We start from the raw sequence: 24,744 nt of genomic DNA, 5'->3' as shown, positions 1-24,744 counted from the left end.
GTGTCTGTCTGCCCATTTTGCCAACACCTTGGGGGAGAACCAGACTCTAATACAAGTATTTCAATGTCTAGAAAGGGCCAGCAGGGGGCATTGGACGCTCACATATCCCATACCTGCCTTTCCTCCACCTGCTCCTAAAATCCTTCTTAATTTTTCTTTTAAAAGTGGGAAAAACCAACTTTCAACACTGCTTTTCCTTAGGAAACAAAAACCAAAAACAAAACAGGTGCTCCTGGACAAAAATGAAATTTCTTGTCCATTTGACTGAAATAGCCAATATATATCTTTATCAAGGTTTTTATTGTATACGGTGCCTTAAGAGAGAAGGACCACTTTCTAAATAGGGCTATCTTCTTTAATTATTTAATTAATGGAAGGAGAGAGGCTCCTGAGTTTATTTTATGGAAAAACATGGCATTGTTCTCTGTAAATCAGCCTCACAGAAAGTATTGGTATTAACGGGTTGTCCAAGTTTGCATCTATGTCTGTCTTTTCCAAGAATATTTTTTTTGATAGACTGTTTTTAGCATACAAAAATGTGTGGAAAAATTATAAGATACAGAGAAGCGAAAAAATACAGGGATAAAAGTTAATATATATAAGGTCCTCATACCAAGGCTACCACTAAAAATATTTGATTATAGCCTAATCACTCACACACACGTAGCACACACACATGATATAGGCTATGTACGTCTAAGCACATGGTTTTCTTGTCTGCTCTTGCATATAATAGCATCCTATAACATATCCATGTCGGTAAATATGCTTCAATGTCATCTTTTTAGTGGTTATGTAGTATTCTCTCATATGGAAATCCCACCATATTTTCAAATAGTCTCATGGTAAAAAATTGCAAACAACTTAAAAATATCTAGAAATGTTCAAAATATCATCATGGCAAACAGCCTGTTGTGTAAATCATGTGCATCCTTCATTATATCAGTTCTGTTATATTTTAATAGATACTTTCTGTGGTTTATAAGCATGCAGAGGCTGGGGTGCTGTGATTTGCTGTTAATATTTTTGGCAGAATATGATTCCAATGTGTATGGGCAGGCCTGGGCAGCTTTATCTCAATCAGCTCTCTTGGGGTTTTGATTTGTTTTTGTTTTTCTTCCTCCTCTGCTTATTTCTCTAGAATAATGAAACATAATACCCACCTTTCCGTTTTTCTCTGCCTTAATGAATGTGGAGAGTGGGCAAAGGGAAAGGGGTACGGATCACGTGGTTTATAACCGACCAGCCAACACATCAGATTGGCAATTTCCTTTCCAGGCACCATCTCCTTTGGAAGTGTCTAGAGTACCCCCAGGACTTTAAGTGCATTGTGGGAAGGGATGGGAGGTAGCAAGCTGGCGGAGGGAGGTATATTTGGAATCAAAGGCTCTAGTACAGTTTGGAAGCATCTACCTTGAGAGGATGCAACCTTAGGAAATGACTGGGAAGGTTAATAAAGGCATTTTCTGTAAGAGGGATTAGAGCCAGGTGCTTGTTTCTTATTTATATTCATACTTGCAGTCTTGATTTTGCTTTTTTCCACTTCTCACGGTGATTTGGGACATGCTGAAAGCTGGTTACATGCTCCAACATGCACTGATATGAACCTTTGAGTTCATTTGCAGATTGCGTCACTCCCTATGATTCTACACCTTCTTTGCACACTTCTTGTCTATTTTTCACTTTATTCTGTCTCCTTGTAGCCATCATTTCTAGCCACCTTTCATCGTCCCTCGCCAGCTTTCTAGGGACGTTCTATTGGACTTTCCCTGAAATAATAATGCTCTAAGATGAATAGTACATACTTTCACTCAAACTTTAATGGGATTCTAGTAAGTGCCCGGTACCAGGAACTAGGCTCTGAAAAGACATGCAAGAGAATCATAAAATGTGGTTTCTGATCGATTCATCCATTCAACACATGTTCTGGGGGGATCCCGTTATATAGAGTTTAGTTGAACGAGCGCTACTGAGGGGCCACGCAATGACATTTATGCAGACTTTTACCCATTTTGCAGATGAAGGATCTGTGCTTCACCCCAGGCTACACAGCTACAAAGTGAAGGGAGAGCCAGGGTTCCCATCAGCCTGCCCTAGTTTCCAAAGCTTGTGGAAGTCACAGACCAGGCTGTACCCCGGGAGGAGCCAGAGGAAGAGGCCATCAGTGGGTAATGCCATTTTGAACAAGCCAGTAGTTTTATCGAAGGAAAAGCAGAGAAGAATGGAAGGAAGAGTAACAGGCCCATGCTGACATCCCCACGGCTTTGGCGACTGAGGGCCCCTGACTCACCTGTGGCACTGTTGAATCGAGGCCATGACCTAGGGGAGAAAAGAGAACCAAGGTCAGTGTCAGCGGCATGCGGGTCACACACCTTCCCCAGAGGAGTGGGCAGCCACCACAGGCATTTCTCAGATCAACCTATGAAATGATTTCTTCCTGTTTATATTGTTCTGGATCTGAAACAACACCTCATTATAGAGAGTATGAAAAATAGAAAAATGTACGTAGAAGAAAATGCAACCACCCCAGGTAGCATTTTGGCAAATCTGCTGTACATATTTATATGCGTGTATGACGGGGTGTGTGCATATGTCTAAATGGACAGATGTATAAAAATAGCATAAGAATGTATGGGCTGTTGATGTTAAAAATGCATTATATATCTTTAGCTGTTATTCAAAGACATGACATCTATTGGCTGTGATTTTTTTAAAAAAAGATTTTATTTGACATAGAGATAGCACAAGCAGGGGGAGGAGCAGAGGAAGAGGGAGCAGTAGACTCCCCACCAAGCAGGGAGCCCTATGCGGGGCTCCATCCCAGGACCTAGGATCAAGACCTCAGCTGAAGGCAGATGCTTAACTGACTGAGCCACCCAGGCACCCTTTTGGCTGTGATTTTTAAAGGGTTCATTTGGGTTCTTGCTAGTTTTTATTATTGCAAGTAATGTTGCAATGTGGATCCATGCTTGCGTTTTTCATCTAATCCCCGAATCTTCCCGTGGAGAGACTCTGCCAAGTGCAGTGAGGAGGGTCAGGCAATGGGGGGTCTTCCAAGCCCCTCACAGTAGATCACTCAGTTGCCTACCAGGTGGGTTGGGTCAGTTTAGATGCTAAGTCACAGAGCAGTCAGTGACCATCGCTGGATCTCGCCACCCTTAAATCCATCCTTTAAAATAATTTTGCCTACGTGGTGCTCGATTTCTTATTTTACCTGTTTCATTTCCCTGATGCCTAGTGAGACTGAATTTTTATTATTATTTTCCAAGTGGCCTAAAACCACTATCTATTGTGAGTTGTCTGTATGTGTTTGTCTATTTTCTAGTAGGGCCTTTTGCCTGGCCACCACATTCACATTGGCAGGGTGCTTTAGGAAATGCCTTTTGGCCTAGATTTTGGGCAAAGATCTGCAAAGCTCTGGGGCAAAGGAAGGCTCTGGAGGATGCTGCTTCTGTGAGCCAACTTGTTTGTGCCTTTAATAATCCTGGGCCTCGTACGGCGCCTATCCTCCGAGGCTCTCAAAGTACGTCACAGGAGCAATTAATTGAGCATCGCAACACACACCGGGGGTAAATATTTATGAGGCCTGCCTGGTGGCTGGGACCTCGGGCACTGAATAGTTAAGTTGGGAGACATGAGTAACCAAGAGACCACGGCCCAGGAGTCTGGCTTCCCGCTTACTCTTTGTCCTCTGTTTGCCATTTTAATACTCAGGGAGGCCCTGTGGAGTGGCTGTCACTGTCCCAAGTTTACAGACGAGGAAATGGGAGGTTCAGAGCGTCCTTCAACTTGCCTGGTCCCACAGAGAGTGAGGGATCTGACAGCCTGAGAGTGAGGGTCAGATCTCCAAATCCTGGCCGCCTCCCTAGGCCCTCGCCCACAGGTGGTGGTGAGTCCAGAGGCAGTGTGCAGCTGCGGTCTCGGAGCCCTTGTGGTTAGCTCTTGGCATCCTTTCAAGCTGCCTGAGATTCGGCAGAAATTATCAGTAAATCAGCCAGTAAGGAGCAGGTCATTTATCTGGGGCCTGAGAGCTCTCTCTTGACGCTTTCAACACATGGCCTCTTCCCTGACATCTTCGTCTTTGACTAAGGCCTCAAAAGGCTCCCCAGGCCTGCCACTGGTGATACGTGAAATGCAAATGGTATGTTTTCGTGACTGTGTACGGTAAGCTTGCTGTGAGCGTGGCAAGCCAGGCCCTGTACTTGGGGACAGCACATCCGGGGCAGGCTGCCTGCAAGCCCAAGCCCAGGGATGAGGCAGAGGATGCCCACTCTCCTCGGGGATCCTAGCAAGAACTTTGGCTCTCATGTTAGGATTATGTCCTTCTTCTGACCTTGGCTTCACCTGGTTTTTGGAACTAAAGACAGTTAATGCTAAAAAAAAAAAAAAGCAAATCGGAGACAACATGGTCCAGTTTATTGTTGCAAGTTTCAGCCTGGGGTCTTGTGACACCTGTGAAGAGTGGAGTCTGTGCAGCACGGAGAGGCTCTGCTCTGGCAGGTGGGCTTTCCCCACTTCGCAGGTGCGGCTCAAGTTCAGGAGAGGTAAGTGACCTGCCTCAAGTGGCCCAGCATGCGATGGGCAGAGCCGGGAATTGTCTGGCTACCCTCATTATTTCCAAGCCTGCCTCAGCAATGTAGACCGCCCAGCTCTCTCTGCCTGGGAGCTTCCTCCCCATCGTCCAGGCTATCTGGAAGTGGCTTCTCTGAGCCTCTCTGCCCCTAGGTGGGGTCCCAGAGCGATGGAGCTCATTCATATGTCATACCCTCCGGGATTCTGCACCCCGGGGCTCTCTGTGCGTCAGTGCAAGCCGAATGAGTTAGCAGAGGAAGCGTCAGCAGGGCCGGGAGCAGCGTTGTTATTCCAGCTGAGCCCACAAAGGGGGGGGGGGCAGAACCTGCTCTGAGGGCCCGGGAAGGAGGGGGCCCCGGAGGAGACCTGGACTCCACGGTTGTGTCTGGTTGGAGTTCAGGCCAGCAGCTGACAAGCTCCCCGAAAAGGCTCCTGTGCTGATGCTCTTTGCAGCCTGACAGCCCGGGGTGACTAGCAAAAGAGGCTGCTAGCAAACTTCGTGGAGATCTGCTGTGTTCTTGCTGCTCAAGCAAGCCCCACGTGCTAGTTAGCAAGCTGCCTCTTGCCAAGGAATGACGAGGATGCGCCCTGGCTCCTCCGCGGCATCGACAGCATCCATAACACGGCCACATGCAAAGGGGCCAGGGCTGGATGGTGTGACAGCTCGGCAGCCCCGCCCCCCTGCTGCTCCCACCCCCTGCTCCTTCCAGCTCTGGGCCTGAGGGCAGCAGGCCTGCCTCTATGTCTCCCGCTTACACAGGCAGGTGTCCACGTCGTGGTGGGGGGAGTTCGCGGAATATGAAATGAATGAGGCTGATCTCCAGCGGTTTGTGGATTTCAATATTTAAGGCTTATTACAAATAAAGATTTTTAATTTCTGAATATTTTTAATTTTTAATACTTCTCAATAATTTAATATGCTTAATAATTTTTAATCCTGAAAGGGCACTAAATTAAACCCATCTTCCGTCTCCCCCTTGCTGCCTGGGAGAACTGGATCTGATTGGGTAGGCAGGATGCACTTGCGTCTTACTTATCCATGGGAACAAAGTTTGGATGGTGTGTTTTTCCTGTCCCATAGAGACGACGTTTGGTCCCATCTCCAGGGTCAAGCTCCCGGTGGGTGTGGAGACTAATTCCTCATCGCCCCCTGGAGTGTGACGCGTGTGGTCCTCCCCTGGGCCTCCCCAGGTACCACTGCTGGAGCAGAATGTGCAGCAGAGCCCCTTGGGAGATGGTCAGGGTGATTTCACCGGCTAGCCCACTCCCTGTCCCAAACCTCCAAGACTAACTGGCTCGGCACCACATCTCCCCTTAAGTACTGCTTCTGACGTTAAGAGAGCGCTTTAGACTAAAATTCTATTTTTGTCAGACAATTGATAAGAGTTGCTAACCTCATTTTTAATATAATCTAGAGGGAAATGAAAGTGACTTTGAACTTCTAAATTCATTGCCTTTTTCCCTCTGTTTGGATGCCCATGCTGTACTGGTTAAGTGTGAGCCTTATACAAATCATTTCAACAAATCTCCTGGCAACTCTCCGTGGACAAGAATCTCTCAGTGTTAGGGCCAATTACCAGGAACTGGCCTTTTCCTTTGGTGGCTGCATTGACCGAGGCCTGGGTTAACCCCCGAGGGGAGTTGGTGGTGCCAGGTTCACATGCAGCCAGTCTGCAGGAGGGGAGCACCCTGCCTTCCTCTCTAGCACTGGAGGGATGTGCAGATTGGCATTAGGGAGCTGCAGGGGCCGAGGTATAGAAAAGCTTAGTGTGCTCTGCTCGGAGTGAGGAACCAGCAGGGGTGAGCTAGAGGGCCTGCCTAGTCCTGGAGGCTTGTGGAGCTCGGTTAAAGCACTGGTTCAAGCATGCTCAGAGCTGCATCTCCAGAAGGCCCCCGGTGTTCCTAGAGTTTACTGGCGAGGGAAGGGTTCAGGCATATGTCCCAGCAAGAGGTAGTGGCACTTATCCAGTGGAACTCACATTCCCCTGAGCAGATCACAGTATACCTCAGGTTCTCAAACTTCTTCCACCAGGCCCCCAGCCCCTAAATGGGAGACCAGGCACCTAATTACAGAATATGGCCTGTGAGCCTTCCGCCTCTGAGCACTGTGGTGCTGCTTGCTCTCCTAATGCACTTGGAGAGTCAAAAGGCAGCGTGGAGTTAGGAATTCCTTATTTAAAGATTTTATTTATTTATTCATGAGAGACACACACACACAGCAAGGCAGAGACACAGGCAGAGGGAGAAGCAGGCTCCATGCAGGGAGCCTGACGTGGGACTCGATCCCAGGGTCTCCAAGATCATGCCCTGGGCTGACGGCAGGTCCTAAACTGCTGAGCCACGAGCCACCCAGGGATCCCAGGAATTCCTTATTTAAATCTCATTGTTAAACCCTGTTTTTTCTTTCCTCAACTAAGTTTAAGTTCACTGAGGACAGGAAGCATGTGATGTGAGCTCTGATCCCCTTCATCTGTGTCCCTGACAAATGCTGAAGGATGAAAATAACAATATCTGGCATTTGGATGGGCTACACTGCAGGGGAGCAGCGTGGCAGCACGGGGTGGCCTGCGTGCCCAGGTTAGCTCTGGCGCCCCTCCAGCAGGTGAATGGCTCCCGAGTCTACAGCCTCCACTCTCCCAGACTTGTCCTGTCTTCTCTCTGCGTCCCTCCAAAGTTTCCTTCTGGTGAAAGTTCCTTCTATCACCTATTTAGGTATCTAGTATGTGCCAGGCACTGGGCGTACAGTCCAAGCCAACAGCCTCCTGGTGGGTCCTTCTCATTCTTCTTCCTCCCGACCCTTTAGCGATGCTTCCTGTGCATCTAATCTGGGGAGCTCCTTGTGGAGGGGCCCAGGAAAGGGATGGGGCACCCTCTTAGAAAGCCCTTTGGGCCCTCTGTAAAGCCCCTGGCTGGCCACATCTTTCAGAAAGATACTCCCCGGTCGGCACAGTGAGGCAGGCCAGAGGGAGCAGTGTTCTTAAGGATCAGTCAGTGCCATCCGTGGATGCCCAGGGCCCCTGGAGGGGTGGGGTGAAACCAGAGAGGTCAAGAGCAACAAGGTCCTGGGACCCCGCCACCCCGTGTGTCTCCTGGGCAGAGAGCTGTCTGCTGCTGGGAGGGGCGGGGAGGGCGCTGCCTAGCGCAGCAACAAGGCTGCTGCATCTGAAGGAATTACAGCCACCTGCACCTTGTCTTCCCCAACGACCCCCCCCTCCTTGGGAATTAACTATTGCTGTGGGCATTAGTGGCAAAAGAGAAGAAATGGATAGTGAATGAGGTGAGGGTAGGGAGTATCTGAGTGCGGGATGTGTGAGCAACAGTACCTACAGCGCTGTCGTCAGGAATGGGAACAGAGACTCCACTCGGAGTGGAAAGCATGGCTGGGAACCTCGTGGGCAAGCCCTTAGCCACCCCCGGGGTCCCCTGAGGGCCTGCATCTTTTCTCTCACTGCACGAGGCAGTGTCTTGTGATCTGGAGTACCAGTCTTGCTCTGCACCCCTCACTCCCCCCCCCCCTCAGACTGAACCTCTTGAGGGCAAGGGCTGTTGTCTCATCTGAATTTCCCGGTCTCCAGCACGCTGACCTCTCCCACCTTCCTCCTACCCTCTGGGCCCCTGTCTTGCATCTTCTTCCTTCCCGTCTCCTGGAGGTAGTAGGTAGGGGCAGAGGAAGTGCTGGGCCTAGCGGCCTCCTACTCCAGCTCCGAAGCTTGCATTCTCAGTAAGGATGCTGAAGTGGAGGTTCTCAGGCTTGAATGGGCACCAGAATCACTGGGGGGCGGGAGGCTTGTTTATACACAGGTGCCCAGGCTCCCACTCCTGAGTTTCTGATTCAGTAGGTCAGGGCCTGAGAATCTGCATTTCTCCGAAGCTCCCAGGCGGCGCTGATGGATGGGGCCGCTTTCCGGGAGGTGCCGCTGTGAGGCTGTGCGATGGCCCTGGACCTTCTTCTCAGGAGCGCAATGTCCACACACCCGTTCTTCATAGCAGAGTCTCTACGGGAGCAGACTGGAGACTTGCAGGAACAGAAAACGAAATCCACAGGATCAGGCCGACACAGCAGAAAGTGGTGGTTACTTGGAGCCCAGAAATGGTCCTCGATTTGACATTACACTCTGAATCCCAATCCAGTTGTCACCAGTGACTAGCTCTGTGACTGACCACAAATGTAACCTCTCTTAGACTCTCTTTTCTCATCTAGAAAATGGGAATTATAATAACTACTTCAGAGCAGTATTGTGAGGATTAAATGCCAAAATTCCTTTCGTGGTGGCTGGTGCATGTCCAGGCACTTACCTATGGATTTGAGTTTGGACTTGATTGGAAAACATGGTATGTTTCCATTTTCTGCACTTAGGGATGCAGTACAGGTGTGGATATTGGGGATTCAGCTCGATGAATTCCATGGGGAGTTTTGGGATGCGTTCGTATCAGTAGTGTGGACAGGTCGTGGTTAATGGATGTGGTTCCATGTTTTTCTTGGATCATCATCTGGACCCTATCAGCAGCATCTCTGTGAGCATCATTTGTGGCCTGGAGGTGCATGCATGTTTGAGTGTAGCGGCGAGGTTGGCTGGGGCCAGCCCCCTGCACCTGTCAGCGGGCTGATGCCTCACCTAAGGGCTGGCTGTATTGAGGGCAAAAGTAGGGCTGTTTTAGATCCCAGTAACCATATGGAAGTCTACGGTTGACCATACCACCCAGCTCATCAGCCTCAGGGAAGGTATTGATACTCTGCATGCCTTCTTCTCTCCTATGAAAGGGAGACTAATGAGCCTGGGATTGTGGGGATCCAGCTATTAAACTCTTAAAACAGCACCCAGCACATGGTGGCCACTCAGTGACCATTAGCCACTGTTATTTATTGTGGACCTGCTACGTTCCCGGAGTGCTACAGGGGTCTCCCATTTATTCATTTTCCACACACGGAAGCTGCTTTTCGTACAGGGATCAGTGGGGCACAAGGCAGTCTACTCACTCGCTTTCAAATACCATTTCTAAAGTATATGAGGCGCTGAGATGGGAAATGGGCTTGTCAGAGTGAGGCCACTCCATGAGTGAGCAGGTGGGATGACACTGAGACCCGGTGCCCACTGGCAGGATCTGTGTGCAGCACCACCTGCCCATAGCACCCTCCCTCGGTCTTGACTGCCAAATGCTGATAATTGTAATTTGTACAGAGAATGAATTCATTGGTTTAATAGTTCTTGAAGTAAGACAGTAGACCCAAAATGTGTGTTCAGACATTTTGATTTGATTTATAGATCTCAATACTAATTTATACTCATATAATACTTTCATTACAAAATACGCAGTGGTACAAAGATTTGTATGCATATGGGATTTTTTTTTTTAATTTGGGTTTATAAATGGTTTGGAACGGGTTGCAGAAACATCGTCTGTTGCTCTTTTTAATATATCTTGAGCATGCTATGACACATCCTGAAATAATTTGCTGCGGAAAAAAGCACTGCTCTTTCTCTCTTTCTCTCTCTCTTTTTCAAATGTAGCTGTAAATATTACTGTGATGTATGTGATTGCTGCAACCATCTTCATTTGAAGGAAGGCTTCTCACCCTTCCAACTCCCATCTCTTACTATTGTCAGGAAATAAGAAAAACTGACTTAAAATGCATTATTCAAACGTATTTAATGTAAACATTGAACAAGTCTGAGAACAGCCACAAATTTTCCTTTGCTTAATATGGTTTTGACAATATTTCAGATATTCTGTTTTACAAGCATTCATTTAGTCTTCGTAGGGAAAATAGTTCTTCGAGTAAATCTTAGGACGCTAAGAATGCCCCGGTGCCTGGCACGTAGTGGGAACTGAATGGGTGTTTGGCGTTTAAGAGTGTGTTGGGATCCAAGGAATAGGATAACATGCTGAGACCCTTGCGTGCCTCTGAGCAGAGAGACTGGTCCAGCAGGGTTTGCTGAGGGAGCTCTGGTGGGATGCAGGGGGACCTCGAACCCCCTCGGGGTATCAGGATGTTGCCCAGGGTCTGGATGCTGGGCAATGGTAGACCTGGAGTGGGCTTCAGGATTGGAATCCCCACTCCAATTGGCTTTTAGAGTTGGCTCTGAGCCCCTTGGAGGTGGGACTTTGTCTTTCATCTCTGCATATTACCTAGCCTGTGCAAGTCCTAAGGCCACGACTGCTTAGTAAATGTTTGCTCAGCTGAAAGACAAAGGGAAGAAACCACGTAGGCACATGGCTCCCTCTATCCTCACCTGTGAGACCGGGTGGTGGACTCGTGGCCTGATGCATCCGTGACCCATCATTTAAATTGTTCACCAGCTGAGAATGGAAGCTTCCCTATTAGTGGCTGTCTCTTGGGCTGTTTGGACACCTGGTGGGTGGTGGAAGTAGCCCTGGGTCTGAAATGCTGTGGATGCCTCGGGGCTTCCCAAACTTTACCTGCATCACACATATGATGGCACTTTAACTCATATGCATTTCTTTTCCTTCTGAACCTAGGTCTGTAAGACCACTGGCAGCAATAAAATTTTATCACATTAACATGTTGTGTGTGTGTGTGTGTGTGTGTGTGTGTGTGTTGGTCAGCTTATTTGCCATAGACTCAAGATTTTCACTCCTCTATTAATAAACAAGTAAATATTCTGACCTATTTTTTGGCAGACAGAGGTTCTGGAATTTCATATCACTGGATCCTTCTTTTGTTGTCCTTCTATTGCCCCTGGGATGAAAGAAAATAGATTACAGTCAGGAAATAGCAAGAAGCTAGGGGGAAAAATTAATTAAGTGCATTCATTCATAGAAACAACCACCCAGTCAGATTTAAGTAATGAACATCTCACACATAATTCCAAATCTCTGCATTTCCATTGGGGTTAAAAAAAATCTGTGTTTAAAAGTAATTTAATTACTTTAAAAATATATTTTTAAATGTAAGAGCTTTATTTTACAAGGGGCGGTAGTGTGGGGTGGAAGAAGCACCCAGGTCAAGATCGAAACATGGGCGGCCGTCCCACATTGCAGGCTTACCATGGCACACTCTCTAAGCCGTGTCTCTTAGTGCTCTAGAAGTGCTGTCAAAGAAGGAAAGTGCCTGTGGGCCAAGGAATGTTCTAGATGCTTCCTATGTTAGTTGCATTTGACCCCGGGCTAGCCTACCTCATCCAGTGTAGGAAGGCAGATTGCTTAGCAATAGCAATTCAGGTTCAAATAATATTTATTGGAATTCCATATAACTTGGATACTCTGCTATGGCATTTTCTGTGAAAAGATTAAATTATTTTAAATTGAGTTAATCTGTTTAAATTCAGTAAAGCCTTCGCTATCGTACGTAAACCATTACTATTATGCATTCCTCATTCATTTAATTAGCCACATTAAATATATTTCCGTTTCTTTTGCAGGTATTTTGTGAACTTTAGCAGATGTTTATTGATAACACATTCCCCTCTAAATGCTCCTTGATAGCTATCTCCTTAGCTCTGACCCCCTTGTACTCCTGGCTCCCTCCATGTGGAGCAAACTTGCTTCTTGGTTTTGTTTTGTTTTGTTATGTTTTGCTTGTTTTGTTTTGTTTTTACTGCTGCCAGCAGGCCTCTTTCAGATACTGTTTTTTGTCTCCCTTCTCCTGCACTCCTGCTTCTGAGCTCAGAGAAGGTGCCAGGTCCTTAGAGGAACCTTCCCTGCCCTCTGAGATTGGCTCCTTCATAGCACTTGTCTGAGTTGTAAGCTTCCTTTTGTCTTAACTCACAGCTTGTGATCATGTCTGCTAAGCCAGCTCAACTACCATGCTGGTGAGGGCAGAGATGTGCAGGTTGGTGTGTCTGTGGGGCTGGGGTCCATGCCTGGCCCATAGTGAGCTCTCTTTTTTTTTTTTTTTTTAATTTTTATTTATTTATGATAGTCACAGAGAGAGAGAGAGAGAGAGAGGCAGAGACACAGGCAGAGGGAGAAGCAGGCTCCATGCACCAGGAGCCTGACGTGGGATTCGATCCTGGGTCTCCAGGATCGCGCCCTGGGCCAAAGGCAGGCACCAAACCGCTGCGCCACCCAGGGATCCCCATAGTGAGCTCTCTGTGGATACTCCTGTGTCTCAGGAATCAGGGACTCTGGGAAATACCTATCAGTGATTGGGGACTGTCCATCTAGGATTTTGTGTGCAGCCTACAGGCTGTGATGTGATAAATAAAAAATTTAGTGAGGGGTGCCTGGGTGGCTCAGTCATTTAAGCATCCAACTCTTGATTTCAGCTCAGGTCATGATCTCAGAGTCCTGTGTTGGGCTCCATGCTGGGTATGGAGCCTGCCTGAGATGTTTTCTCTCTTTCTCCCTCTACTTCTCTCTCCCTCTTCCTTTGCCCCTCCTCTCTCTCTCCCTTTTTTTTTTTTTTAAAGATTTTATTTATTTATTCATGATAGTCACACACACAGAGAGAGAGGCAGAAACATAGGCAGAGGGAGAAGCAGGCTCCATGCAGGGAGCCCGACGTGGGATTCGATCCCGGGTCTCCAGGATCGCGCCCTGGGCCAAAGGCAGGCACTAAACCGCTGCGCCACCCAGGGATCCCTCTCTCCCTTTCTTTCTCTCAAATAAACAAATAAATCTTAAAAAAAAAAAAAAAAAAAAAACAACAACAAAAAAATAACTTAGTGTGGGGTGCCTGGGTGACTCAGTCAGTTAAGTGTCTGATTCTTGACTTTGGCTCAGGTCATGATCTCGGGGTCCTGGGATTGAGCCTCCCATCGGGCTCCTGCTCAATGAGGAGTTTGCTTCTCCCTCTCACTCCATCTCTCCACTGCTCATACTTTTTGTCTCTCACAAGCGGGGGGGGGGGGGGGGGGGGGGGGGGGGGGAGGTGGAGGGAGGAGGTGGAGGTGGAGGGAGAAGGAGAAGCAGACTCCCTGCTGAGCAGGGAGCCTGATACAGAACTCGATCCCAGGACTCCGGGATCATGCCCTGAGCTAAAGCCAGATGCTCACAGGGGACCTGAGAGCAGAGGGGGTTTCACTAGAGTGACCAGGCTGGTTGCAGGCCAGATCTCTGATCCCTTGACAGGTATATGTCAGAAGTAGTACAGGGAAAGGGGAGCCAGAGATTGCCAGAAGCTCAAGGCCAGGCACCTCTGAAAACCACTGAGGAACAGAGAGAAAATGAGGGTGGGGTGGGGGGAATGACAGGGGATTGGGGAGGGAGGAGCTTTTCCTCCCACAATGGATGATGTAAAGAAAATGTTAAGGAAGCTTGTAAATCAATAGCCATTTACTTGGATAGTAAGTAGTTAAAGTCTATTTACTTTTAAATTGCATGGGAAAAAGTAGAGATTAGAAATCAAAGGTTCCAAGATCGTGTCCTACTCCCTTCCAGTTATTTGGCTTTGAATTTTGTTTGCTAATCTCAGGGAAAACTAAAATATCCAGGTCCGCAGTTTTACTCCCTACCGGGTTTCTCTATTTTAAATCATTCTTTAGGGTTCTAGTTTTTAGAAACACTTTTTTATTTTTATTTATTTATTTATTTATTTATTTATTTATTTATTTATTTGTTTTATTTGCAGCCAATTGATTTTTTTAAATTTTTATTTATTTATGATAGTCACACACACACACACACACAGAGAGAGAGAGAGAGAGAGAGAGAGAGAGAGAGATGCAGAGACACAGGCAGAGGGAGAAGCAGGCTCCATGCACCAGGAGCCCTACGTGGGATTCGATCCTGGGTCTCCAGGATTGCGCCGCGGGCCAAAGGCAGGCCCCAAACTGCTGCGCCACCCAGGGATCCCTAGAAACACTTTTTTAAAAAAAAATGTACAATGTTGAAAGAATCATCAAGCTTTGGTCTATCATAGAAAATGTTATTAAGATGTTAACCATCACAGGTCAGGATTATTTGCTTTGCATTAAATTGAGATCTGACCTTGGAAGGTTCAGTGTTCCCCAGTTGGCCATTGCCTCTATGAGCCTGGGGATACCAGTTCTGTTTACTACAGCAGTGTAAGTAGATACGCATCATTTTACAAGGCCTCAAACATTTGGGACCAGCTGTCCTTCCTGTGGGCCACTCAGCCTGTCCCACCCACATCGTAAAATGAATCACATCAGCATTTTAAACTGCTGCTCTAGTACTTGTCATTGATCCTGGTCAAGTGCCCAGTAGGGAAGCAACACAAATTAATTTATTGCTCAGAGAACTCAGCACATCCTGGAAAAGTGAGAAGTGCTGCTGGTTTGTGGGGAAACTGAGGCACAGAGAGCCAGTGGGTGAGCCAATTAATTGTTCTTCCAAACATCTTACGTCCTGCTGAAACAGAGCAAGAGGACATCACCTCACACCAGCCAACCTCTCTTTCTGATTAATCCTCCCAGCCCTTGAGGTTCAACCCTTTGTGACCATCTTTGATTTTCTTCTCATCTGTTCCTAGCTCCTGCATGGTCAGTTAACAAAACCCATCTGGCCTCCCTTCACATGCTCGTTTTCTTGTTCCCTCTTTTTAACTTTTTTTTTTTTTTTAATATACCTTTTGTGATTCCTGTTGCTTTTTTGGTAGACCTAATCTACTTGATAGTTTAGAACTGGTGGACTAGTTCCATGGTGGAATCAATACATACCTGCTATAGTGGGTTGAAGGGTGTCTACCAAGAGATATGTGTGTCTGGGATCTGTGAATGTGACTACATTTGGAAAAAAGTTTCTTTGAGAATGTTATCCTGCTAAGGATCTTGAGAGGAGCTCATCCTGGATTAGGGTGGTCCCTAAAGCCAATAATAGGCCTTCTCGAGAAGAGAGAAGAGATCATGGAAGAAGGCTTTGTGAAGACCTATGTGAAGATGGAGGCAGAGACTGGAGCCATGTGGCCATTGTTGGGCTGGCGAGACTGGGGACCTCAAAACTGCTGACCCCAGGCCAGCAACCTCCCAATAACGCAGCCTTGCCACCCTACCCTAACTTAGCTTACAAAGACCTGTAACCCTTGCCCTAACTGGAATGCCTGCCCTGCCCCTATCTTCCTGCCCGAAAACTCTTTATAGACCCCCCTGCGGTTTGCCTGGGCACAACTTCCCCAGCCCATGACTTCCCCACTCTCTCCCTCCCCTGTGGGCCGTGGAACCTCGCCGAGAGCGTGTCCCATTAAAAGCCTGTTTCGACCAACTTTTGCCTGGCCTCTCTATTCCATTTCACTACTGGTCAGATTAAACTTGACAGCCATGGAGCCACCCAAAGCTGGAAGTGTTGGGTGAGGAAGGATTCTTCTCTAGAGTCTTCAGACGGACACAGCTCCGCTGACACCCTGATTTTAGACTTCTGGGCTCCAGAACTGTGGGAGGATAAATTTATGTTGTTTTAAGCCACCTATTTAGGTAATTTGTGATGGTAGTCCTAGGAAACTAGTACATGAACATCTAACCTGTCCCAAAGGACAGAAAATAAATTTGACCCAAATCCAAATCAAGGCAAAACGATAGGTGCAATGATAAAACAAACAAATAACAACAAACACCCCATGTATGATATAAAGGAAAAAGGGGGAAGAAACAGGTTAAATCTTTAAGTGAGGAGGTAGTCGGGGGCTGTTTCCCCAAAGTGATGAACAAGGACCTATAGGTATTTGCCAGAGAGATGACCGAGTGAGCCGAGAGGTGGAGAGGAAGATGGGACAATCTATTTTGAGAGCTAAAGACGCCCGCTTCAATCTGTCCTGGTCATTCCCCTCCAATTTCTCACCTCCTGTACTCTCAGCTACACTCAATGTGGCTGGTACAGGCTGACCACAACAGAAGAGTACTACCATTTCTTCTGCTGTGAAACTATACTTCTCTTTGTGAACTTTCAGATCAAGTTCAGCTTTTCCAGGAGCTTCCCATTCAGTACACTCACGGGGATCTTGCAGACTCCCTTAGGAATCATACATATTTCCCACACATTTCTTCTCCCTTCCCTTATATTCCCTTTCACTATTATTTATATTCCCCAAATGAATGAGAACATATAATGTTTGTCCTTCTCCGACTGACTTACTTCACTCAGCATAATACCCTCCAGTTCCATCCACGTTGAAGCAAATGGTGGGTATTTGTCATTTCTAATGGCTGAGGTAGAAGGGGAGGAGGGCGGGGGGTGGGAGTGAATGGGTGACGGCACTGGGGGTTATTCTGTATGTTAGTAAATTGAACACCAATAAAAAATAAATTAAAAAAAATAAAGGGATTTAATCAGTCTTAAAAAAAAGAAATCATACATATTGCTTTTAAGCCATAATTCTCCTCCAATGCCTAGTGCAGGTGGGTTGTTAACTCCAAGATCATGAGTGGTAATAATGTATAACACTATAAAAATGATAATAATGACAACTCAAGACTTACATGAGATTTACAGCTTTATTGGCTATTGTTTGGCATTTCACACATATTAATCCATTTGAATCCTCACAGCACCCTGTGAGACCTGTCCCATGCTATCCCCAGCTCTTTTGGATTTCTTCATCTTATGTTCAACTCATTCTATCTCCTCAGGAATTGATGCATGTTGGGCTCCTGAGGAAACAGACCCTGGAATGTGCAGGAAGTGCATTAGGGTGAGCTCCTGGGATCAGCTTCCAAAGAAGAAAAGAAAAGGAGCAAGATTAACAGAGGAAGAATGTGGACTATGCTCTGAGGCTGTCATGATGGCCCTTCCCTGCTGTCCTGAGGTGTGGTGGGAGGGCTGGTGTTTTGTGCCCCTGGGTGGACCAGTCAGTGGATGCGGGCTGTCCCAGGTAAGGCAAATCCAACCTAGGCAATTCTGAAAGGAGGTTGAGGGGGAATGTAGGTGGAGACTCACAAAATCTAGTACAAAATACACTGGATTCTGACTCTTTAGTGAGTCTGAGTTCTCAAAGTCAAAATGGGCCTTGGCTATATTTTTTAGTAGGAGAGAAGGGAAATTGGAAGGAAGTCCTCTGGGAAGGAGACTATCAGGTCAGAGAGGTGCTAGTTTCCATAAAGGTAATGTGATGTGGACACAGAGTTAAGAGCACACACTTGAGGGTGTCTGCGGTTGGCTCAGTTAAGTATCCAACTCTTGATTTTGGCTCAGGTCATGATCTCGGGATCCTGGAATTGAGTCCCACATTGGGCTCCATGCTTAGCCAGGAATCTGCTTGAGGATTCTCTCCCTCTCCCTCTGCCTCCACCCCCCTGCTAAAATAAATAAGTCTTAAAAAAAAAAAAAGAGCACACACTTGTATTTGATCTGAATTTGAATCTGCCAACTAACTCAGTCACTGATTTCTCTCTTCATCCCCATTTTACACACAAGGAAGGACAGAGTTATAGTACCTCCCTCATCTATTGACTGTATGTTAATTGTCATGTTTCTTATTTAGGACCTGATTCTTACTTGGAATGACCTAAGATTACCAGAGATAGACAACTAATAGCGTTGAGAAGGGCAGCTGATAATTAAAATATTTCACCCAGGTCAAAAAGGTAGGTTATTTGATTAAAGAGTTACAAAGTCCTGGCATTATATATTACCTAATTTGTTTGACTGTAGGTTTCTTTTTTGTTTTCTGATCTTTCTTTTGAGAACAACTGGCATTGTGATTATTATTTCATATAGTTGAGGATACCAATATAGATCTCTCCTTAACTTCAGGAGAGTGAGAAACATCAGCCAAAAAAGTGGAGACCTACTGCTGATAGGGATTTTACAAGAGGTAAAATAAAGCTATTCAATAATTTTGGTCTTTTTCCCAGCCATTTGTTTTGGGTGCTTGGAGGTACTGGGTGGTCATCCACGAGGATCCAATCTAATCTAAATGCAGCAATTGCTTCCTTGGCAGAAAGTTAATTGCCCAGTATTTTCCCAGGTAAATAGAATATTGGATTCCAACATGTCCTTTTTTTTTTAAAGCAGGAAATTCAACTTCATTATCTAATTCAATACTTCATTGGCATTAGAGGTTATATCATTGGCCTTAACTCTAGAATTTTCATGCTGTGCCTGGTGAATGGCTTTGAATGCTCCAGTGAAGTTCTGCACAGCATATAGTTTAAGAGCAAGTCATGTCTGTCTGTATGATATGATCTCTTGCTAAGTCAATTTCTGCTACTCCATCTCTAGCTATAAGACATTTGTTCCTCATGAGGACTTTGAAAATATTGACACCATAATCTACTGCTTTCCCTATATTGTCATCAGATTGGCTGTAGAACCTCAAAAAAGACTTCAAGAAATAGCATTGTGTTTGTTTTTTCCTCGACCTCTGACAGATGAACATCATACAATGGTATGGGTCTTCAGCAACTGAAGAGTTGATCTAGAAAGGGGTGGTGGCACCAGCTGTTTTATAGGGTCTCCTGGGATCCCAGTTTGGGTCTAGCCCAACTAACATGACTTCATATTCATTTGCACATTTAAATCTGGATTTGAATTTGGTTCTGCCAACTGACTGAGTCACTGGTTTATCTCATAATCCCCATTTTACACACAAGAAAGGGCAGAGTTATAATACTTCCCTCATGTATCAACTGCATGTTCAAGAGCCATGACCCTCACCAGGCTATGTGTTACTCTTAATTTAGTACCAACGTCACCATGGACTTTAACTTGTGTGTCCATGAGATTTCTTTCTCTTTTACACAATCCATGAGATTTTTCTACTCCCTTATAAAGTCTGTGGGATTTTTTAATACTATCACAAACTTCGCAGCTTAATCAACACATGTTTATTATCCCATGACTTTTGTGGATCAGGAATGTAAGCATGGCTTTGCTGAGTCCTTTGTTTTAGGGTCTTTTTTGAGGCTTCGGTCAAGGTGTCAGCCAGGGTTGGAAAACTCCATTGCTCCTAAGTACATGGGATTGTTGACAGGAGTCAGTTTCTTGTGGCTTGTTGGACTGAGGGCCTCAGGTCCTTCGTGTCTGTTGGCTGGAGGCTGCCTTCAGTTCCTTGCCACATGGACCTCTCTAACATGCTACTTGCTTCATCAAAGCATGCCAATCAAGAAGACAAGAGGAAGTTGTAATCTTAGGTAACATAATCACAGAAATGACAACCCATTTCCTTGTTCACACTCCAGGGGAGAGGATTATGCAGAGAGGAACATGAGTGCCAGGAGATAGATAGTGGAGGGGGGTGGATTTTAGTGTCTCTCTGCCACACATATTGTCTACTCAGTGTGGAGACATGAGTACAGATGACACTTTAGTAACATCTAGAAGAGTTTTTTTGTGAACCTAAAAACCAAACCAGCTCAAATCTTTCTGCAGCCTATTTTATGACTTTCTATGACCTCTGAAAATGTCAGGCCAATTTTTGAAGATTTTTCAGCTAATTACAGAAAGCTGTAGCCCAGACCAGAATAAACTGGTTCTCCAACTCTTTTGTGCATGAGAGGCCATTGCAATTGTATTTTGTAGCTGGACGTGGTGCTTCTAACTCCCTTAAAATAGTCACCACATCAGTTGTCACAAACAACTTTTCCAAGTGACCGGTGCCCATTTTGTTTCTTCTACTTGGTCCCTAAGCTGTGTGGGTGGTATGTGCAAACTTTCTTCAAGTGGCATATTCCTGTATATAGTATATAGTTTCCTCTAAACTTAGGAAATGCTCTCCCTGAGCATCTGGAAAAGCCCAGTTTCTTGGGGACTTAATGTGCCACAGCCTAGATGCTGGATAGCATTAATGTGCTTCACTGTTGCAGTCAGAACTAAGCTGAATGGCATGCACAACTTTTTTGCTACACGTTTTAATTTCGAACTTGAATATATTTACATAGGGCCTATGCCCCCCAAGCTCATGAAGCCCACCACTCATCCTGGCTATCTTACACTTCCCTCTATGTGGACTGGCTCCTGAAGATTTGAGCTGGTGACCTTTTCCAGAGGAATTTGAGAGGGAAGTCCACTCAATAATGAGTTGACTATAAAGAGATGTTTTAATTGCTATCCATCACCTAGTCACACCTTTTAATGGTTAATTTTATGTGTCAACTTGGCTGGGCTATGATGCCCAGTTGTCTGGTCAAACAATAGTCTCTATGTTATTGAAAAAGTATTTCTTAGATGTGATTAACATTTATTTATTTATTAAGTTTTAGAGAGACAGAGAGAGAGTGTGTGTGTGCTAGTGGTGGAGGAAGGGACAGAAGGGAGGGGAAGAGAGAATCTTAAGTAGGCTCCATGCTCAGCACAGAGCTTGACATGGGCTGAATCTCACAACCCTGAGATCATGGCCCGAGCCAAAACCAGGAGTCAGATACTTAGCCAGCTGAACCACTAAGGTTCAACTGCCCAGACGTGATTAGCATTTAAATCAGTGGACTTGGAGTACAGTAGATGAGATTCCATAATGTGGGTGGGTCTCACACAATCAGTTGAAGGCCTTCATAACCAGGACCGAGGTTTTCTGAGGAAGAAGAAATTCTGCCTCAAGACAGCAGTATGGAAACTCTGCCCAAGTTTCCTGCTTGTGCCCTGCAGAATTTGGATTCAAAATTGCAACACAACTCTTACATGACTTTCCACTTTCCAGCCTGCTGGCCTGCCGTATAGATTTCAGACTTGCCAGCTCTCACAATCGTGTAGGCCAAGTTCTTAAGATAAATCTATGTATGTATGTATGTATGTATGTATGTATGTATGTATGTATTCTTTTGGTTCTATTCCCTGGAGAACCCTGACCAAAATACTCCTCAAACATTTACTCATTGGGAACTGCCTCTCAACACACAGGGAAGAAAGAAAATGCAATTAAAAGCTAGTAAGTGCCTACCATGTGCCGGATATTGCCCTAGGTGATCTCATTGAATCCTCATGACAGACCTTCAAATTTGATGAGGGCAATTCATGCTGTTTTTGTTTTACAGATGATGAAACAAAGACTCAGGGTTCCAGTCAAAAGACACAGGGCTCCAGTCCCATACTTAGGCAAATCTTGGTGTAAGAACCTGTTCCTTCACTGAATGGACTCCACATGTAATAGACTCCACTGTGCACCATAGCAAGTGTCTGATGAAAGGGGAAAGATATGCACACAGAAGACTTTTTGCCCTGAAGGATCCTTCTAGGGCTCAGTAAGGCTTAGAGCTGGTTTCTGCTGAGGAGACCTAGGGGTGGGGCCATGGGAGAAGATTGTGTCTGGTTACCATGGCCCCCACCATGGGATGTTCTTTCTCCCTCCATGCCTGAGTCACACTGGGGTTTGAGCTGCCAATGAGGACACAATGGGTGCTCTCATCTGTGGGACATGGCCTTATCACCCATCTGGATTGTTGCAGTGAACCCATGCCTAGATATCCCATAGGAAGTTACATTTGCTGGGAGGCAAACACTGCTGATGACTCATGATTTCGGCTCCTGTTCAGGGACAAGAATGCAACAAAGTACTCCCCGAGTCTCTGCACACCAGGAGATCACAATTCAAGGACTCTGGAGGCTGTTCCTGTCTTGCCTGACACTACATGTATGGCAGAAAGTGAGGGAAATGGCCAGGATATAGGATAGACTTATATTTTGAACCAGTTTCAGTTTTAAGGAATTGCCCGGAGGGTTCTGTCTGTCTTGTCCAATGTCTCCTATCTGTTGTGTTTATACCTACAATCCTGGATGATTCTGGGGATAGCCAGCTGGAGGGGAAGAAGCATGGCTGAGTAACTTCAGAGTTAGAGTTAGGGTTTGAGCCCCAATTACCTTACGGCCTCATTGTGTTGTCTCACACCACTTAACCACCTTGGGCCTACCATCGCTACATGGTGTAGGCATAAAATCAGAGGGTAGGACTGGTCGGTGTGTCCCTGATGAATCATTACTGAACGTATCCTGAGCACTTTCCTGTCCCTGTGTTAAGCAGTGGTGAATAAGAATCTTGATTCACAAGTAACTGAAAGTCTAGTGGCAGAGTCTTAAAAGCCATGTCACAAGTGGGGTGTGCATATGCACTATGTTTTACAAGTTTGGCAGAGGATGACTTAACTCATGGGTCCTGTGCTCACTGAAGCCCCCCTGCAAGAGCTCCTTAATTAATCTCCTTGACATCAACCCCTTTCTCTGGAAGAAGCCCCTACAATTTTGTCTCCACTATCATTTCAACTCTGCAGTTTTGTTTTATAAGCCTACATTTCAGACAAACTGGACCTCCTGCTAGGCTGAAGTAGAGCTCGCTGAGATTCTCTTTGGCATGTGGTCTCCTCTGCCTGTGATTCATTTCTCTCTCTTCCTCTCTTTTTTCTGCACACGCACAACTTCAACACCTCTTGTTCTTTTGGGCCCTGCACAGATGCCCTGTTTTCCAGGCATCTTTTGAAAATGTGTCTAGGAAGGGGCACCTGGGTGGCTCAGTCAGTTAAGCGTCTGGCTCTGGGTTTCAGCTCAGGTCATGATCTCATGGGTAGTGAGGTTGAGCCCAGTGTGGGGCTCCTTGCTCAATGGGGAGTATGCTTGGAGATCTGCTCTCTCTGCCCTTGCCCCCCACTCTCTCTCTTTTAAATAAATAAATTAATCTTTTAAAGAATGTGTTTAGGAAGATGTCCCGTGTCTCTTTGTGAGTCAGAATGGTGCTTGCTCTCCACCTTAATGAATGACAGCTAAGTTTCCTAAGCCCCTACCCTCCTCCTTGACCTAAGCCCTCTCCTTCTGCAACCTCATTGAGTGCTCCAGAGAGGCTCTGCCTCTCATGGTTGTGGGAACAAGTTCCTCTAAGACTCAAAACCTTAACTGAACCAAACTGAAATTGGGTAGCAGACCCTGGTGCATTCCACAAGTCAAATATTTGTTGAGTAGCTACTATTTGCTGGGCATTGTATTTGGCCTGGAGATATAGGTGGAAAATACTCTGTGAAGCTGGCAACCACATGAATGGTAACCAAGCTGGTGAGCAAGTAGCCCATCCCTCTGCCTTTCTTTTATCCATGGCTTCCTATCTTCATTTACTCCTGCTTTGAATGGCTACACAATTTCAGGACAGTCTACCTGGTTCTGACCTGATTTTTCTTTTGTTCATAGCTTTGATTTCTGACTACTGGATTTATAGCTGGCCAGGAGGTGGCCCCTTTCTGAACTTTCTTTAGACTCCTGGGATCCACTTGGGCGATACTCCCTCCTTTAGCTTCCCCTGACTCAGAGAGAGGCTCTGGGTTCTCTGTTGAAATGGATCAGGCTTGGATTTTCAGGGAGTGACACTTGCATGGTCATTGTTGGTATACACATCTCCCACCAAAACTCTGAGTTCCTGTTACTCCCCTCACACAGAATAACAGCAGACAAAATATTTGTGCACGAGATCTATAAACTTAGAGGCAGGACTCTCTTGAGGGAATTACTCATTCTTGTTTATTAAGGCAGAAAATGGACTCAGAATATTCCAGAAGAGACCAGCTCTGCCTGTGGGTTATAGATGCAGAATGGAGAGTGGTGTCTGAATTTAGCTCCTTTTTCAAAATTTTAGCCTCAAAGGTTCTCAGAGCACGAAGCTGAATGGAAAGATAGATATCCTCTCCTGGAAGCTGTTAATCTTACAAATGGGGAAAGTTAGACCCAGAGAAGTGGAATGGCCCACCTAAGTGAACCACATGCAGACCGAGAAGGTTTGGGCACAGCTCCTGGCTACACCTGTGGTGCTCAAGGCCCATTCATTTGACCTTCACTTCCCCAGTGCTTGTCCTTCTAATTAAACTCCTTTGTGTGTCTTGTAAATAATTTCTCCTCATTTTCTTTTTAATCTTCTTGAGGAAATAAAGAAAGACAAAAGAGAGATAATCTAATTTAGAACATAAGAAAGTAATCCTGAATCCTTTATGTCCAGTTTTCAAGAAAACCCACAAAACCTTATTCCCATTTCCTTTTTTTTTTTTGTTTAAATTTTGATTCAGTTAAAGGAAACAAATGAACCAAGAAAAATAGAAGTCTTACAGATTAGCTTTTCAAAGGCTTTCTCTCTCTCTCTCTTTTTTTCCTCTGACTTAACTGTCAGGGGATGTAGCCTCTAATAGACCATCAGGGTATGTAATGAGCAAATACAATAACAACAGTGAATTACCCTTTTTATACATCCAAAGATGTATTCATAGTGGAATTTAATTTATAGATGGGCATGCCTGAAAGATTCTGGATGTGGATAGAAAATGCCTTGAAAGAAGCACTATGTGTATTTTTAAAAAATCCCTCAGAACAAATGCTCAATTTGTGCCTGGTTAGTACACACCCAGTGAAAACTCAAGA

The 24,744-nt window shown here is 45.7% G+C and overlaps 1 protein-coding gene across 3 annotated transcripts in view; it reads right to left on the bottom strand.

Moving 5' to 3' along the window:
- The window catches only part of CLNK (cytokine dependent hematopoietic cell linker), a 207,991-nt gene that overhangs the window by 71,341 nt on the left and 111,906 nt on the right, over positions 1-24,744 (bottom strand). For 2 of the 3 annotated variants that reach the window (XM_035714586.1, XM_025437777.3), the window contains exons 3-4: positions 11,201-11,272; positions 2,291-2,319 (exon numbers count right to left, since the gene is read on the bottom strand). In XM_035714586.1, coding sequence (XP_035570479.1) covers positions 2,291-2,319; positions 11,201-11,272 — 101 coding nt within the window. Of the gene's footprint in view, positions 1-2,290; positions 2,320-11,200; positions 11,273-21,301; positions 21,669-24,744 lie in introns of those variants that run through there. The other variant, XM_035714585.2, reaches the window with a different exon arrangement.

This window comes from Canis lupus, chromosome 3 (assembly GCF_003254725.2).
Source record: "Canis lupus dingo isolate Sandy chromosome 3, ASM325472v2, whole genome shotgun sequence".
Taxonomy (NCBI): domain Eukaryota; kingdom Metazoa; phylum Chordata; class Mammalia; order Carnivora; family Canidae; genus Canis; species Canis lupus.
Note: the sequence above shows the minus strand (reverse complement) of the source record. Positions and strands in the feature narration are given on the sequence as shown.